Consider the following 19,251-nt stretch of genomic DNA (forward strand, 5'->3'; position numbering starts at 1 on the left):
GTGTTCCTGCATAATCTTGCCCAGGGTGCTTATTTCAGGGAGGGCAACACACACACACACACACACACACACACACACACACACACACACACACACACACACACACACACACACACACACACACACACACACTCAACTAAAGTGAAGGGATTGTGGGGTTTGCAGGATATCTGCAGCTGGTGAAACAATCCAGACAGGTATTATCTAGTGGCACAGGTGCAGGCGGACAGTTTCCTCCTTTCACTGAATACATTCATTTTGAAACACCAAAATTACAATTCTCCACCCATGATTAATATTCAGAGCACGTTCATTTCAAACCATTTCCGATGACAACTAGTTGTCCTGCCAGGACTGGTTACTTGCTCATCTCCCTCAAATTTCCATTTGTAGAAATTAGTGTTTTTATAGTAGTGTTTTTCTCTAGCCTCCTACCCTTCTGTCCTAATGATCACGAGTTCTAGGTAATGGCTGAATTACTGTAAAACTTTGAATAATAGCCAGGGCTTTTATTTGCTAAAATCACTGGATTGACCAGGCCTTTAAATCTTTTTGCACAAAACTGAAACAACAATCAAACAGTTTATTTATTTCAAACAGAATAATACTTATGTAAAAATGATCAAATAATATCAAATGCACATCATTCATTTGATCTGGCTCCGACAGACAACAACAGGGTGCAGGATGAGAGAAGTTAGCAGACAGAGAGCGATGGACTTCACATGACAGGATTCACAAGCTGTTTTGGTTCTTTTGATGGGTGGACCCTTACAGACTAAAGGAATATAAATAATCAAAGAACGGACACATTTGGGCTTAACGAGCACTTCAAAGTTAACATGAGTCAGCACTTTTTTCCCCCTTTCCTCTCTTATAGTTATGCCGGTTACACCGGTAAATCTAGAAGAATTACACTTTGGGTCTTGTTGTTTCCGTTAAATGAACTCAACAGTGGTATTGTGGAGAATCTAACCGGTCTAAGGATGTGCAGCATGTCCATATTGACACATTGATCATATGTTTAAACATCAATATTTGTATTAACGATCTAAGCAGCTTAGAAGCAGCTTAGAATCAGCTAAAGTGGAGACCCCGCGGGGTTTAAGGTTATACATCCAAAGAACTTCTATAAAAACCAGACCAGGCGTTAAATTAAGGCAGGCGTTTATTTGTCAAAATGTGTTCCCACACCAGGCCAGTAAAGGAGATAGGCGGCTATTTGGGACTCAGCTATTAATTGAAGTTTTTGCGGTAATGAGACCAAAGATGTAAGTGGCCAAAATGTGTTTTGTTCACTTGAACAATCTGAAGGATTCTTCACACTGAAATGACCCAGTAAAGGTGCTTCAGCGTGGGCATGTCTGAATGGGAGGAGACCCCAGGATAGAAGAGAACTTCCACCATGAAATTCAGCTGGGGCCGTGCACTCCAGTAAACAAAAAAATGCAACAGCGCCTTCCTAGTCTTCCGACCCCTCAGAGCACTTTACTCTACATGTCACATTCACCCTATTCATACATATTCAACCCATTCTCATATATTCCCATGTCATCAAATATGGACCCTTGGTCAAAACCCCTTATCGTCATTTTTCAACACTACAAGCATTATATGTCAGGTCAGTGTAAGGCGATGTAGAATAAAGAGCAACAAAGTGTAGGGAGGAGGTGGTGCGTGACACACAAACACACACACTGATGGTCTCTCCGCCGTCGTCCTTGAAAGCTTTGTTACATAGTCAGGCTAATTTAGCTTAGAAACAGAGGGCTCTCACCACGGTTACAATGCAAAAGACACTCAAAAACTACAAAGTGCGTTGAGTGCGTTTTCAGATTCAGAGATTTTTCACTGACGATGTGTCAATGGTTCTTGCACATGTTTCATTTCAAAATGAATGACTTTTGCTTGTTTCATTGTTTGACACAATGAGCCTGACTTCTTTTGAAGAAAATACATCCACCTAAGGGACTAACTGAAATAAATAATAGTATTGTTTTCAGCAGTGAGACAAGTGATAAATAGAAGTAAATTTTTTTTTCATGTAGTTACTCTAAAGACTTCTTTTGGCTTAAAAGCTGAAATTCAGTAGTGGACCTTTGTTGCATGGCATTTCCCATGTCTCATTCTCTCTTCCAGCATTTCTTGTCGTCTCCCTACTGTCTACTCTCTAAAAACGACAAAATTCCAAAAAGAAAGTTAATTCTCGACCTTGGAGATAGCAGTTAGCTGAACAGTTTCACTATAAGGTCCATTCAGTAGCTGTTCTGGAGCTTTTGATCGTATCACACAAACTACTGTTTCCAAAATCAAGAATGAAGGGCCATTCCACTTTTGTGGTTGTGCTTTGATTACTGTAGGTTTAGGCAACAAAAACTACTTGGTTAAGGCTGAGGAACGACAGCGGTCATGGTTAAAAGGGTTAGGTTATCCTGCATGTGTCTTGGCCCTGCCCACTATTCTGACACATCAAAATCAATCCAACATAAACATTCCATATATAAAACCATGCAGAGACACAAAAATATGAAAACATACAGGACCTTAAGATTAGGAAAATATAGCAAGTTTAGAGTGAAAAGGAGTAGCAAATATCAAATCGTGAGACCTTCAACCCAAACCCAAAATACAGATCATCAAAGTTTTTGCTCTGCTCTCTATCTTTGTGAGGATATTTGACGGACTAAAACCCAGATACATAACAACTGATGCACACACACAGACCATGAAGGCATACTTCCATTACAATCACACTCCATTAGTGCTCATGTTAGCTCTGAGTCATTCATCCCTGTTTCAAACCCACTGCAGGCCTGTGCACAAATGTGCACATCCTGTTCACCAGCCTCAGCTCTGATCTCTGAATCAGCATTTAACTGTGAGCCAGGCTCTGGCTTGGTAATAATGGTGTCTACATGCCTCTGTGATTACTCGTAGGAAGAAAAAAAAAACATTTCCATGAGGAGGAAACATTATTACGGTGCAAGGAAACTAGTTTTCTTCCCTGTATTTAGATGATATGTGACCCTGTGTGTGGCCACATCAAATCATTAACTCTGGAGGTTTATTGCATTCGACAAATCAACTCATTCTGATTTAAATTCTGATTAATGAAACCACAGTCAGCCCCAAGGACACGCAGCAAAGGGTAAAAATAGCAAAGAAGAGGATCTCTGTGAGCTTTTGGGAGCCTCAAAGACACCTTGTTGCTCCCTGGCTCGGCAGCTGGGAAGTTAAGCCTTGAATGGATGACTTGACTCCAAAATGTTTTTTTTCTCCAGATTTATCCAGTGTGGAATAGGTATTAATTAAATGTAAAACATTTACAATAGAGAGAAAAAAACTTAGAGAAGGGAGGGGGGCTGGCAGAACTGGAGTTAGGGAGAGCAGACTCAACAAACTGGTGAGGAAAGCCAGATCAGTGGTTGGGCTGGAACTGGACAGCCTGGAGGCAGTGGCGGAGAGAAGTAAGAAGTTCAAGATCAAAGCCATCTTGGCAGATGGATCTCATTCAGGCACCGGATCATCCCACCTAGGTGCATAACGGAGCGCTTCAGGTGCTCATTTGTCCCTGCTGCCATCAGACTGTACAGCAGCAGTGGGGAGCAGACTAGCCAGTTTTTGAAGTGTTAGTGTCATGAAGGTGAATAGACTGGAACCATACATTCAGCCTACTTGTGGGTGTTTATGCTAATTCAATTTGGTGTATGTGCTAATTTAGCATCCACTGTGTTCATGCTCCGGTCATAATAACAACTGAATTCATTTTTTATTATAAGTAAATAGCCAGCCTGGCTGTCCAAAGTGAAAAAAAACACCTATGAACACATAGCAAGCTTAACATAATGCATCTTTTTGTTTAATCTGTACATGAACTGAAATGTAAAAACAACGAATAGTGAATTACATGTCACATCACATGATAGGACTATTTCTTGACAAACAGCAGTCTTCAGCTGTAGCGCAGGATGGCAGAGAAGGTCAGTGAGCATGGGTTTTGGTTTTCGTGCCAAGATGGTACCAAAAATGGCGACCTCACCGTGATTTCAAGACTTCGGGGAGCGGCCCACAGTCACTTCGCAAATGACTCATGTTGGACAAAAATAGTTCTCTTCTAAAACCAACATTTCAGGTATCTACTTTTTTTCTACCATTTCATTTAAGAGTATTCTTTTCACACACTGCGCACCTTATCTTGAGCTCAATTCCTTAAACCCAAGTCAGAGACCTACAGTCGGTCAACCAGTGAAGAAGTAAAAAATGCACTTACCAAAATATGGCAAACATGTCCTCACTCTGAAGGTGTACGATTCAAACAAGGACAGAGGTACAAGAACACCCAACCACACACACAGGCACACACATGCAGAAACAGCTCTCTCTTGACCACTGACCCCAGGCACCCTGCTAATGTTTACTCTAGCTGCAGTCCCTGTGCACACAGAAATACTGTATATCAATGGGACTTCACATGAGCGAGAACGTGTGGAAAAATCTTCCACGGTAAATTAACCTACAGTGAGTCCACATGCACCTGATCTAAGCTGTGCAGAAAACCACTTAAAGCCCCCGTATGGCCAATCGAGAGAAAAAAAGACCAATAGAGAGAGAGGGCGCACCAGACAGCAAAGGACAGAAGAGGCAGAGCTGGGGGAATAAAGGACAGTTGGAGGCGTGAGGAAAGAGACAGCCCAGAGTTAGCTGCAGAAGAAAGAGGCAGGCAGATAGTAAGTGATAGATAGTGAGGAGGACAGTGATGAGAGAACAGAAGAGCAGCAGGAACTATCCAATCTATCACTGTGATAGCATCACCTCCAGCAGTGTCCTCCTTTCTCGCTCTTCCCTTCAGCTCCTGCACCACACTACAGATAAACGGTGCTCCAACACAACATGAAGAAAGTACTGTTTACAGTTTCTGCAAAATACATATACAGGCTGCCCCCCCACAATGTTCCAAAAAGTCAGTTTTGAGGAAAGGTTGTATCGCATGATGTAACTCATCAACCAAACACGGTGTAAGCCTGGTTTTCATCCTGGCCAACCTTCTTTTTATATTTATTTTTGAGCATTAAGTTGTTGAATTGATTTCCTACCTTTAAGGCAGCCACTGGTTTCAGTTCACTTGCTTGAGATAGGTAATCCATCACAGCCCATCACTTTGCTTTTTGTCAGAATTACATTATCATTGCAAGCAGGGACTGTTTTGAAAAACCTCCTCAATGATGTGTTCAAGGACAGTTGGGGATCTATTCCAAACAGCATCATTTTTAAAGGAAAAATATAGTTTATTACGACTTGAGTTTTATTTCCAAAGCTTGAAAGCTGATGGATTCCACAGTTCATATTAGTTCGAGATTTTAATTGTTCTGTTGGTTGTAATAGTATTGTACTCACCAAAGTAAGTGATGAACTGCATCTCTAAAAATAGGACCAATAGGGCAACAAGCATGAGCAGTCAGAAAACCCTGGGTGGTCATATTTATTTAGTTGACCTGCCTAAGTAGGTTTGCACATGCAGTCTTCCTATTAAATGAGGGAACTACTACACACTGTGAGTGTCTCTAGGTAAAGTGCTAGCAACAGTAATCTGGCAAAACTGTTGGCTTGCTGTCAAACAGGCAGACTGTCTGACCACTCATGCTTGTTGCCAATTTGGACCTTTTTTTTTATTGATGTCAATGCATTCCAAGATCTCAGCCATTACTTTAGTCATTGCTATTGTAACATATAAAACCAGAGCCCAGAGCCACGAAAACTAAAACCCAACTAGTAACAAATCATAGTTTTTTCCTTTAAAACTCTTATATGTGTGGGATTTGAACATTTCTTATTTTGTCGACTCATGTTGGTAACATAAATAATAAAAATAAACTGTGTAGCCATAACCATGGGGAGTAGGGTGCTGAGGGTGTTGCAGCAGGTGCAGGTTGTAACACCTGCCTCCAGGTGACTGATGTATATACTAATAGTTTGTTTTGATTTTTGAAAGTGGGGTGAGCTTTCCAGATGGTTTCCAATAATATTTAGTATAGTGTCCTGTAGTATTTTGTCTGCATTGTCCTGATTGTTTGTGCTGTTAAGTGATTTACAGTGTAGTAAGTGACAATATGTTTGTCTGCTATTGTAATCAATCGTGTTTTTGCAAGCAATTTTTTTTGAGTTTTTGGTTTGGATTTGTTATAGGAAAACATATTTGCGCAGCTATACGTGTTGCTGATAATCAATGCATGCCAATACTGTACCTGCAATTCCCTGCACTGCTCCAATAAACACTTTGATTGTCTCATTTTTCTAGAAAACAAAAATGTATGCCATCAGAAACACTTTTTCACTTGTGCAGCTCTTATAGTAACCATTAACATTGGGTTTCCTGCTAGCTCAGCAGGTTAAGGCCTGTGTCCCTGTCCCATTCTGACATCCTACCTCTGTCTCTCCTCACTGTAAACTGCCCAATAAAGCAGAAAAACCATTAAAACTGCGACGTATAAAATGCTTTAATTTCATAACGGCATTCTTGTAGTTATAGCAGGTGTCGTGCTTTCAAATGGCTGCCATCTCGTGAAGCTCTTTATATCTAAATTGTGTAATGCTTAATGAAGTGAGGCTTCACTGGCTGGAACAGAAACTGACAGCGCAATAACAGTCATGCTATTCATGGAGACAAGTGAGGACTACTACCTGCTGATGCAAAACACTTTATTTTAATAGTTTTTTCTCTCCTCCCTGCCCTTGAGAATTAAGTTGTGAGGCTTGGGCAAAACCTCCGTCTTTTTCTTGTCTCTTGTTGTCCGTTCTCATTCCTGAAAGACTGGAGATGACTTTATCGCTGCGTGCCTGTAAAATTTGCTCACTACCAGATGGAAGATAGATGGCCATTATGCTAATGCTGTCCCCAAGAGTTTTCATGGTCATTCATTGTGGAAGGGGGACACTCAGATTGTCAGATTGACTGTCACTTCCAGGTTGACATTCAGGCACTGACGCACATGTCACAGTCAGTAGAGACTGAGCAACAATCTACATTTAGGAATAGAGAAGCTAAAAAGAGGCATGCACATCGGCAGGCATGCACAAAAACAAATGCTGAACTAAAACCAGCCGGGATTAGTGCTTTACAGGGCCTTGTTGAGTCAGACCTTTGACCTGCTGGGTGAGGAGAAGAGTACAAACAGGAATAGATCAGGGTCAAGAGAGACAGACAGAGAGAGACAGTAAATAAAGAGAGAGAAGTTGCAGCAAGCATGTTGGCCTCCTACCTGTGTGGGGTTGTAGAGCTCCTGCAGGGCGTTGCGTGACCCCTTCCTACAGCAGCCGTCCACCACGAAGGGGTTTCTCCTCATGACTGCAAAACACAGTGGAGACACCAATAAGAACTGAGGCTCTTTCAGCCCAACCAACCCAATAGAAAGAGAGTAACAAAGAAGACAAACTAGTTAAGACCCATCTCGCTCAGGAACACTGACTGATGCTCCAAAATACTGACTCTTGCCCTGTTAAGTCTTCAGAAAAACCTAAATATGCCATCTTCTCCGACTGAAATTTAGCCCGTTGTTGCAGAATGCATCCCCCTTTGAGCTTAATATCTTTGTTCCAAAATGAACAGCAGCCACCATGGCTACAAGTGGGAATTACAGGATAAGGCCATGTTGAATTTCCCTTTCATTTCTTCATTTCTCATGATTCTCTGTAGCAAGTCAGTCTTGCTTCCAATTTATCCCAGTGGCATTGCAAAAAAAAAAACCAAACCCCCCCGCCCACCATTATAAGAGAGACTAAAACTTAATTTGAAATCCCAAACTGCAAACAAGGTCAGTTAATGCACTTTGTATTATTAAATTAAAAACCATGAAGCTTTAATAGTTGTATAACATTTCCACAACCTAGAAAAGCTGTTTTTATGTGTGTGAGGTAAAGCCTGTTGGCCAAGCGAGCCTGGCAAAAGGCAGAGACACTAAAGCTGGAATTATGCTTCTTCGTTTTCTGGTGTATGCTCTCAGTGAACAACTTTCAATTGACTTTCATCATGAACAGGGTATCATCTTTGAGTTTAGTATGCATACATCCAGGACGTGTTTGTTGGAGTCTTGCAAACGCCACAACAACAAGTCCAACATGTGAATTTTTTCACATGTTGGATATGTTATTATTTCTTATTAGTTCAACTTCTCCTTTTTAATAAGAAGATTGTGTTATTTCTTCTTTTCAAAGTTACACAGTCTATAAACTTAAAGAAGCAAAATGGTTTAGGTGTTTTTTGGACGTGCATATTATGGTGCTATATGGACATAAATACCAAACATGTCCCACCAAAGTGGGAAATTATTTTCTTTTGACCTTTGCCCTTGTTCCCTTTCTTCTTAGTAGATATTTTAGTATCTTCAACCTACAGGAGAACCCTCATATAGCTGCACCGTTCCCCTGCCAACCCTCTACTTCTCTTCAGGTCTGTCCTTTACTGGGCTGGATTCCTCTGATTGACAGATTGAAGAGTGAAATCTAACTACTCTTTGTTTTGCTGTGGACCCCCTGGACCTCTCCACAAGGACACCACTTTTTGAGCCATCGCTTTAAACGACCAACTGCTGTGAGAAGGAGGCAGAAAGCTACAGGGATAAATAATGAGAGCAGTGACTGTATGCCAAGGGCGAAGCCACAGTTCAGCATTTGTTTGGCTGGATTCTCAGCTCTTTACACAACTCGATACAGAGCAGTAGCTGCTGGCAGCGGCTCAGTGGGAGCAGTCAGTGCAACACACCGCCCCCGCCAACACACTCTCTCCAATTACTCTGGATGGAAAAGCACTGAAGGACGGCACAGGATCGTCAGGAAAGAAAATGAACCACTAATGAGGAAGCCAAGGATTTAATGGCAGTTTATTCCACACGTCATCTGCCTCATGTTCATGGATGGACATGTGTTTCTGCCATCAGAAAAGCTGATGATGAGAATAACAAGTGATGCACATTCACACTTCTGGATACATTTCTACACAGTACATCTTCATCAGTACAACCCAGCAGTGAAGTTTGCCATTCACATTACAAATTCTTGTGATTCTATAATTATGTGAACATCAATTATGCTTTATTGATTCACTTATTTCAATCAGTAACCTTAGCAGTTCAACACAGACTACTCGATAACTTGATTAGCTGATAAACAGAAAATAATTAATTGATGGCAGTATTAATAGGCTAGGTGATTTATCCTCATTTATCAAGGTAAACAGTTCAGCATTTTATCATTTTAAGTTCAGATTTAGGTTCTAGACTGGTGGATGGACAAAACAAGCAAAAAAGATTTTGTAATGAATCATTTTCCCTATTTTCTGGCATTTTATAAACTAAAAATGTTTCAAGAGATGAACAGTAATGAAAGTTAGATGCAGCCAGGGCCATAGCTAATATTTAGGACTCTGATGACATGTCCTTGACTCTTTAGGGGGATGAAAAATTTCATGACTGCATCCCCCGACATGGAAAGAACTCCACCATCACTGGACGGATTTCAAACAACAATGACACTTCATATCAGGTTTGGCATGCCTGGTTTATGGCTGGACTTTTTTAATTTGTCTTGTGTCAATGTGATCTGGAAGTGTTTCCTACTTCTGGAACAGAACCCAGAAGTTCCTGTTTCAATTCTACCGTCCATAGGGAAATTACAGACAAATCATGCATTGACATATTACACATTATTATACATATGTTGCGCTCTTGATTTCAGAGGAATTTCATTGAAATAACTGCTTCATCTAAAAATAAAAAACAGAAAACAGAAAATCCAAATAATCAAAAAGAAGTATGGGTGGCCTAAGGGTTAAGGTACCGACCAACCGTAACATCCCCAGTAGGCCTAACACTAAAACCCTGTTTTGTTTAGTCAGTCTTGGTGTCTTGCTTTTATGTAGGAGGGGTGGGGGGCCTTTTACATGTCTTTACCCCAGGGCCCACTGTCTCATAATCCATCCATAATCCATTACATTTATTCATTTAGCTGACACTTTTATCCAAAGTGACTTCGCTATATATGCTGGAAGGTCCTACGCCTCTAGAGCAACTAGGGGTAAAGTGTGTTGCTCCGGGACACATTAGTGGATGTGTCACAGTTGGAACTAAACCCGGGTCTCTCACACCAAAGGCACGTGTCTTATCCACTGCCCCACACCACCCCATTATACAGGCTCAGTGGCTAATTATACACAATTTAATTAGCTACCACACTCGTGGACATAATCATGTATGTCCACAATGTTTGCCTGTATTTACAATGTGCAGTGGTGCAGGAGGCAGATTTGCACATCTGCTGTGTAAAGCTGATAATGTCACAGTTCACATTTGGTCATCTGCACACCTCATGAACTAAACTGTTACTGTACAAATCTGTGGACAACTACGTAAATCTGTCTTTCAAGACAGTACACACTCAGTATCAGCGTAATAAAGATGTTTTCTGTGACTGTCAGTATGCTCCAGTTACTCCTCCTCTTTTAGATCCTATTGTTTTACTGCTGCAGTGGTCAAATTTCCCTTTAAACATAAATGAGGCTTTGTCTGCTCTTACTCTCATCTCACAGGTCAGAGGAACTTCAAAGCAAATATAGGATTCACGCATCTCAGCAGGCTGTTGATTTTTTAAAACCCTGGTTATAAATTAAAGAACGCAGTGTGCTGAGGTCGGCGCTGACCACAGATATACCCAGCATCCCTGTATGTGAACTGCAAATCCCCGGGGAGTGAGCTGAGCGCTTGTTAGTGTAACAAGCCCCAACAGACAGGCGTGACCTTCAAACACCGAGGGGGGGATAGAGAGAGGTGAGGGATGCCTTTACACCCTCAACACCCACACTCCTGTATATGCACAATTAATCATCCACACACACATACAACGAGATTGATAACCTTGTTGCTAAAGTCGGTCTTTAATAATGTAGTTCAAGACTGCATCCTATAATGTGGATGATGTAAACAGAAAATTACTGTTTTCTTAGAACACAACAGCTTTTGGGGCAATAATGCAATCACAGAATATTTGCTTTTTAGGCTCGTTTACACAGAAAAGCACAACACGGGTGCGCACGCACTTCCACTATCAGCAGGGTGAATCAGCAGGACAGTGATGATTCCTGATTGCTGTGGACATGTGCTTGAGGTGGAGCTCAGGGTAATGAGGATTCAGTCCTAGTGTGAGTATGTGTCTGATTGCGACGCATAGCACTCATGGGTCCTAGAACTGTGGTGATATTTGCCAGCTAAAAGCTAAAGACTATGCTCTCAAATCACAGTATTAATAAACAGTTCGATGCATAAAAAGCACCCAATCCAGGCTTTTTGTGCTGTGCTGTAATCATTTGCTGCAACGATAAACTTCAATTCTGGGAAAACATGGAAAGCAAAGTCCACAAGCCTCTGCTCCATCTGAAGTCGTCCCCATCAAATCCATCTGAAACTGGTCAGAATTCCACTTATAGTATGATTTCGTTTTGTTACAGTGCAAATAATCATGGATGACAAGTGTGTTCATTTACAATCACAAGCTAGAAAGTTATGCTGGGGCTTTTCCACAGCACTTTCACATCCACAGGTCGAACAAAAGAGGTAATGGTAATGTAGTAATGGCATAAATCAGCCAGTGGATTAGTCTATATGATTAGCATGTTATCAACATATCACTGAAATAGTTGTAATTAATGGCTTTATTTGTATCAAATGGTAGATAGATGACAGCAAATGAGGGGCTAGAGAGACAGGGAATGATATGGATCAAATTTGCTGCGTATCGTACCCTGTCTCTGGGTTCATGGGTGGCGCATTAACACTTAATGGTCCATTGGAAAGGTCATCCTAATGATCCTGCTGGAGGAGGATCAACACCATAACTTGTTCTCATGTATGGCTTATAACTGATATACAAAACATTAATAGATCATTTATTCACTATTGATGAAGCTATTAGTTAGACCCTATTATCCCTTTATAAAAGTGGCACAGAAATTGTGTCAATTCCATCTCTGGTTGTGCTCCTACACACTGGAAACAATGCATTTTCTCTACTTTGAGGAGATTTAAGAGTTTACCTTTTTAATCTTGCTTGTACTGAAAATGAATTTGTTGGCTTTGTAATGACATCAAATAAATAGCTTTAAATAAGCTTTAAAACCAGATAACAGTAATATCAATGATTAAACAATGACACCAAAGGTGTTGGAAATGTCTGAAAGACCGAGTGACATTTGTTTGTTGTAGCAACCAGTTATGACGCATTTCTGTGGAGTCCAAATATCCATAAACATCACATGGTGCTTCACAGTAAATGCCCTTTAACGATGCCTCCTCGCTTCATGTCTCACACACAAGTGACTGAAAAGCATTGATTGTGAAAGAGCACTGGAAACATACAATTTAGTCTAATTCATTGCTCAATAACATTTTTATGTTCTTTTTTTTTATTTTATTTAATCTTTTTGGCTTTTTTTTGTTCAAAGGATGACGTTTTGGTGTTCTGAAAAAATATAACAGGGAGCATTAGCAACAAGAATATTGAATTTCACCCTTTCAGTTTTTTTGCAGCCCTGCATTTACTGTGGACAATTCATTTATAAAATATGTGTCATAATCCAAAACAGTTTAAATTGCCTGCATTTGAAGGTAAACAAATCTGACCACTTCAACTGGAAGCAACTGTTTTTTTTCTTCCTTGTTGGTGTTTTCGAACATTTAAGTAAAACCAATTTACCAGTTTCGGTGTAATAAACCATATGTGGTGTATGCTGATGTGACCACCCTTGGAGAAAAGACAAAAAGCTCATCTGTCTAAATCCTTTTGTCCTCACATGATGTATACTCCCCCCAACACACACACACACACTGACATACAAGCAATTGAAATCCGTCCACACAGGCCTTATTGCTCTCGTCTGCTCTGATGCCTGCAGGTATGTACACAAACACACACATTGTACACACAAACAGAAAGCAGACAAGGGCTGAACAGTTTAATCTGTCAGTAATCCTTTCTGTGGTCTGTCTGCTGCCTCAACTGACTGTTCATCCTTCACACACACACACACACACACACACACACACACACACACACACACACACGCTGAAGGCACTGGTACCTGTACAATGAAGCTGAAATATGGCTAACAGAGCCCGGTGTAACCAGTGTACGCCCACCCAGTCATCGAGAACATAAGGTCACCCGGAGTCCTCGGCCAACACTTGGCTCATTGGTTGGTGGGGACTGAGCTGAAACCATGGAAACCGTTACCCTTCACAGTCCTCTCACCTGCATTGGCTGGCTGGATTCCTCAGGTGTGGAATCAGGTAAGGTCATGGGAAACAAAACCTTTTCACTTCCCCAGTGCTGGCAGGTACAAACACCCTCATGGTGATGTGTATTACAATAACTACGAGGCCAGTGTGGACTGTCGGCTTTGCAAGTTACCCCCATACTCATTCTTGTGAAGGTATTACTCTTTGATGCAGAGCACATTCAATAATGCAAGACTACATGTCTCTGGAAGAGAAACATGAGGGTTGAAATTTAACAGCATTGCCCATTCACATTCAGAGAACGTTACTGGAGCCAGAAAATCCACAAAAAATGTGGGCAAAGTGAGGAAGCCATGGTCAATGATGCCGCACATCTCTTTGCTCTACACTGAGCTTGTGTCTGCATAGCCTGTGTCCTCTATCCACCAAGCCTGCCCGCCCGAACCAGTCCCACCCGTGGCTAACTGGTGCCATCCGTGGGCTCCGTACTGATTTCAGAGCGGCTGAAAGAAAATGGCGAAAAACCAAAGACCCTGCCGACCTTAAGGGCTACCAACTGCTCCTATCCTCCTTCTCAACAAGCATCAGTGCTGCCAAAACTGCATTCTATAATGACAGAATAAGCAGTGCCACTGACCCAAGGAAATTATTTTCCACTTAAAACGCTATAAATCCTCCTCCACCTCCTCCACCCACAAACTTGTCTGCTGATACCTTTGCTGCCTTCTTCACAGGCAAAGTATAATATAAACTATAATTCTCTCAAAATCAACCATTCTATTCCCGCCCCGGTCAGCTCCGACTGTGTGAGCACGGCACAGGAAAACCTATCATGTGGCAGATACACAACTCTACCTATCCTTCCCGCTTTATGACCCCACCATCTCAGCCATCAAGGAGGGAGTCTCATCTCAGACTCCTTCCTTCATCTCTCGGACATATCTCCATGGATGAAGGCTTGCCACCTTCAACTAAACCTCTCTAAGACGGAACTCTTGGTCATTCCAGCCAAGCAATCTATCCACCATCAAACTACAAATTGACTCCGCAACAATTACTCCAACCAAGGTGGTGAGAAACTTGGGTGTCATGATTGATGACCAGCTGTCCTTTTCAGACCATGTTGCTGCTGTCTCTCGGTCATGCTGCTTTGCTCTATACAACATAAGCCCTACCTCACTCAGTACGCGACCCACCTTCTGGTACAGGCCATGGTTATCTCTCGCACCGACTATTGCAATGCCCTCCTAGCAGGTCTTCCAGCTTGTGCAGTGAAACCCTTACAAATGGTTCAGAACGCAGCAGCGCGTCTGGTTTTTTATCAGCCCAAAAGGACTCATGTCACTCCATTACTCAGTGACCTCCACTGGCTCCCCGTGGCCTCCAGAATCAAATTCAAGTCACTAATGCTTGCATACAGAGTGACTACTGGGTCTGCACCCATCTACCTAAACTCCCTTCTCGCCCGCTACGCTCCTCCAATGAACGCCGTCTGGCTCTGCCATCCATTCACACAAAGCAATCCCAGTCCCGGCTATTCTCAACTGTGACACCACGATGGTGGAACGAGCTACCACACGCCATCAGAGCAGGGGTGTCCCTCTCTAACTTCAAGAAGCTCTTGAAAACTCATCTGTTCTGAAAACACTTCCTCTTATAACATCTCTAACTCCTAACCTCTAAGATGCACTTCCTGTGCTCTTCTTCTTCTATCCCCTTACAATTATCTTGTATTGGTTGCACTTTTTGTTAACTCTAACTTCTTTCCCTAGGTATTTACCCCATTGATGCGATTTGTGCCATTAGTTCTTACTAGTATTTATTTCTGCTTTTATTAATATGTATTGTCAGTTGTAGATCTGTAGTTGATGCTCTGTTAATGATTGTATGTTGTTCCTCAAATGTAAGTCGCTTTGGATAAAAGTGTCTGCCAAATGAGCAAATGTAAATGTAAAGTTAAGATTGGATAACCAAGCAGCAACTATCCCAGCTGCAGATTAAGCACACATGCCCACAAACATATCTTTTTGTAGCCTCATATCTTTGTTAGTCTCAATAACTGAGCCTGTAAGATTTTGAAAAAAATTAAAGCTTTTACCATTGACTTCCAACAATCAAGTTTTATCTCTTCATCTGACAGTCTAACTGCTTTCATCTTATAAAAGAGCGTCCAACTGGATTCACTGATCACACGGAACAGTTGAACTGTTTTCAGCACTTTCGCTGTAACAGAATCCTCTGCTCATTGTAGCAACTCATTTTTAACTGGCTTATCTACTACTTTCAGTTCTTACACTTTAACTGACACTTCAAACTGCATTTCAAGCATCACTTCAACTCCATTAGTGCTTAAATATTAACTCTCACTCTCAATAAAAAGTAGCCTAAAGCTGTTGATATATTAAACATTCAGGATGGCCAACTTGTTTATGAGGGCAAATTAAAACACCTGAAACACATCCGGAAGCCATGTAATGTAAGTTGCTACTGTTGGTATATCAGTGTGACACCTATAGTGAATTTACATCTTTGAATGACTCTGTGCATTGTGTAACAATGCTTCCAAGAAGGATGTTCTCCCCGACAGCTGACATCTTGATTATCATCTGAGTATTTGATACATTACTTTGAAGAACTCAATTTACCATCCTCTCCCCCTGCCTCGCTCCTCTCTTCTTCCTCCCCGTCATAGCCCCTCCTTCCTCATCTGGCTGTAATCCTCTGAGCCCCATGCCAGCCTAAACACCAGCGGCCCAGTCAGTCTCCAGTGCAAACATCCACACGCAGCTCAGAAACACAGCACACATGCAATTCAGCTTTCATATTCTACTTTCATCAGACTTAGCAGGGATACTGTCACACTGACAGCCCTCCTCCCCGTCACCATTATCCTGCAGCTGAAAATGCTCCGAAATGCTCCGATTTCAAGTTTATTAGTCCTTTTCTAAGCAGGTGGAGAGAAGCTGGGAAGCTTCCAGCTCAATACAACAAGCAGACCTTTTTGTCATCGACTAAGAACCAGAGGGAACGCTTAAAGTGCCTCCTAATAAAACCTAATGCTCCCACGCTGCTTCCTGAAGCACAGCTCTTCTAAATTGAGCTGCATTGTGCTGAGAAGGTCAGAAACGGACAGATTTTAACAATTCACTTGGACCATTCAACAAAACGTCTTTGTTGGCTTGAAAGGCAAAAGGACAAAAAAGAGACATCCCAATGAGAATACAGAGCAAAGTGAGATTCTCGGAAACTGATGTAAATCATGTGCAATGAGAAAGATCAGGGAGATTTAAGCTTGTAAATCATTCATCTCTCCTTTTCATTAGCTCGTGTTTTTGTGTCCTTTCTTTTATATGAAGAAGGTTGTAACCCATCCGTTTTGTTTACTAGGGCCTGCATTCATCACAGTTTCTTACATACACTTGAGAATTCTCTGAAGAGCCAGTCTTAGGTTTGGAAAAGGAATGAAAAAGTTCTCATAAGAGTGAAGAGGTAAGCTTAAAAGGATTACTTCGGTTCATTTCACTTTGGGTGGCGAGTGAATATTGGACTTCATCAGGTGGACACAAACACAGCTCCAAATGAATACTAATGTTGCTCTGCGAGCAGGGGATGTGCAACTGTTAGTGAACACGTTAGCCATGTCAACTTTGGAAGATTGTAAATTAAACACCTTCCAGTGCAATAAATACCAATTTGGTCAACCTCATAATTTCTGTTTTTGCTAAGACTGTCAGTTGGTGAGTCAAATCAAATCAATCAAACCTTAATGTTACCTAATGCAAAACTAGCACGGCAGACAGTAAATATTATACTGCACTATACTTTTCTCAGCATTTGATTATACACGAGGCACCCAATAAACAGCAGGCCCACTCGTGCACATGCTCAGTGCAGGCCTGAAATCATATGCAACATCTGCCGCCATTTATCAGCAAAGAAATTACGGGCCGCTGGAGGAGGATTAATTTGTCGCTAATCTTATCTTCACAGTGGGAGAGGGCGGCGAGCCACTTCACACTGGGCTGCCTGCACATCAGCCAACACACACACACACACACACACACACACACACACACACAGGTTGATGGGTCCAAACATCGACAGACAGTGCATCACTTCTTTATGGCTGTGTGTGTGTAAGTATGTGTGTAAGGTTGTTATCAACCTACAGGAAAATAAAGTCCTGCAGCCTAATTGGGATTTAAATTAACAATGCAACCGGCGCAGAGATAGAGAGAGATACAGGTGATTAGCAATGTTGGCAAAACTTCATTAAACAAAGCTGAATAAGAACTTGGGGAAGTGATTTTGTGCATCTGTGTGTAAAACCAATCCATGTGTGATTGGCTGCGTGCGTCTCTTCCTGGTTAGAGCGCACAGTCTAATCCCCTTAATGATGATTACTAACATGACGATAATACATGAGCAATTACGGCTTTGACAGTCCTCACCTCAGGCTCATAGACAGGAGTCAGAGGGAGAGAGAATATCAGATCTTAACTACATTTTCTACTCTACTCATCTTTATCATCAGTCTGTGTCATTATAATCCGACAAGCTATGTACAGCGGGAGGCAAGACGTGTCAATCAATAAACCACAGTTTGTCAATATGGTAAAATTCACATTGAAAGCACTTTGGAAAAGGTGTCACTGATAAAAAAGTATATTTTTGTTTTAAAATTTTAGTTATTGACATGTGCGCTCTAAAGATAAGAAATTTAGAATGGCTTTGGCTATTATACCCCTTTATAACATTATAATATTTGAAGGGGGTAATGAAGCCTTGTGGTATAGGATGAAATGTGCTTTCCAATATCCTTGAAAACATTCAATTACATGCAGGCATTAAATTAAGACTCAATCAACTTGAGTTTCCTGGCATGAAGCGTAGTGTATTGACTTGTCTCAAATCAACCATGGTTTTAAATCTACATTTAAGATGAATTCATAACCAATTCAGCACAAAAGAAATTCAGCTTTCTCTTAACAGAACTTTAAAACTATGCAATCCACCCACTTTTCTTGTCAGCTCTAGCTGAAAAATAAATTGAATATCTTACTAAGAAAATCAACGATCAGTAAACTCGAAACAAGTTTAATAATATAAAGTAAATGGTAAGATTTTTTTCATCTTGAATAAGAAAAATAAGACTTTACTTTCTTGACTTTGCAGTGTGGCACTTCTGGGATGCATGTATTACAACCTGCATGGACACAGCAACAGCATGCAACTGTCTACTGAACATCCCGCCGCTGCCTCCTTGCACTGAATGTAAGCTCCTGTGGTCCTGTACCATGTGCACCAGAAACCACATTTCACCATGTTAGCTGTGAATATGTTCCTGCACCACTGCAAGCAAGACAAATTCCAGTATATTGATTGCAGATGGCAAATGAAGTGACTGTAACTCAGAGTGCGTGTGATAAGAGAAGAGGAGAAGCGCAGACAGAATGCAAAAGCAGTCGAGACAAAGACGGCACCCGACAGCTTCTAAAACATCTACATCATAATACAAGAACAGTGAACAGCCCTTTCAGGCTTCCTTTAACACATCACAGCAATCACTGAGCACACTGGAGCATAAGCCCAGCAGCAGGTGCAGCAGGTCTGGAGGAGGCCAGGTGAAGACGAAGAAAAAAAGGTGGAGCTCACATCCAGTTCCCCTTCGAGGGAACTCGAACTGCGTCGGTGATGACACTATGGGAACGCCTCTGGGCGTGGCAGGGCTGAACTATGAATGAAACTTCAGGTTTCCTGTGCATTATCTAATTATACATATTGTAGCATATATCCTGTACATGTTACCACAGTGACTCTGCACAGGAATAATACATCAGTAATAGTATATTTCATGTTAAATGAATTATAGCCCTTGGCAGAGCGATGCAGAGGCTGTCTGAGTGAAACGTCTCGGGTTACTATGTAACCCTTGTTCCCCGAGAAGGGGAACGAGACACTGCATCGGTGACGA

At 41.5% G+C, this 19,251-nt stretch overlaps 1 protein-coding gene across 3 annotated transcripts in view; it reads right to left on the bottom strand.

The window, feature by feature from the left end:
* Window positions 1–19,251, bottom strand: part of chst11 (carbohydrate (chondroitin 4) sulfotransferase 11) — a 136,647-nt gene that overhangs the window by 12,860 nt on the left and 104,536 nt on the right. The window contains exons 1-3 of one of the 3 annotated variants that reach the window (XR_006828473.1): window positions 13,121–13,211; window positions 7,257–7,342; window positions 6,724–7,146 (exon numbers count right to left, since the gene is read on the bottom strand). Coding sequence is in view for 2 of the 3 variants with exons in the window: in XM_046071629.1 (XP_045927585.1) it covers window positions 7,257–7,342 (86 nt within the window). In the remaining variant the exon portion in view is untranslated. Of the gene's footprint in view, window positions 1–6,723; window positions 7,147–7,256; window positions 7,343–13,120; window positions 13,212–19,251 lie in introns of those variants that run through there. The other 2 variants (XM_046071630.1, XM_046071629.1) reach the window with 2 other exon arrangements.

Source organism: Micropterus dolomieu, linkage group LG16, assembly GCF_021292245.1.
Source record: "Micropterus dolomieu isolate WLL.071019.BEF.003 ecotype Adirondacks linkage group LG16, ASM2129224v1, whole genome shotgun sequence".
Classification (NCBI taxonomy): Eukaryota; Metazoa; Chordata; class Actinopteri; order Centrarchiformes; family Centrarchidae; genus Micropterus; species Micropterus dolomieu.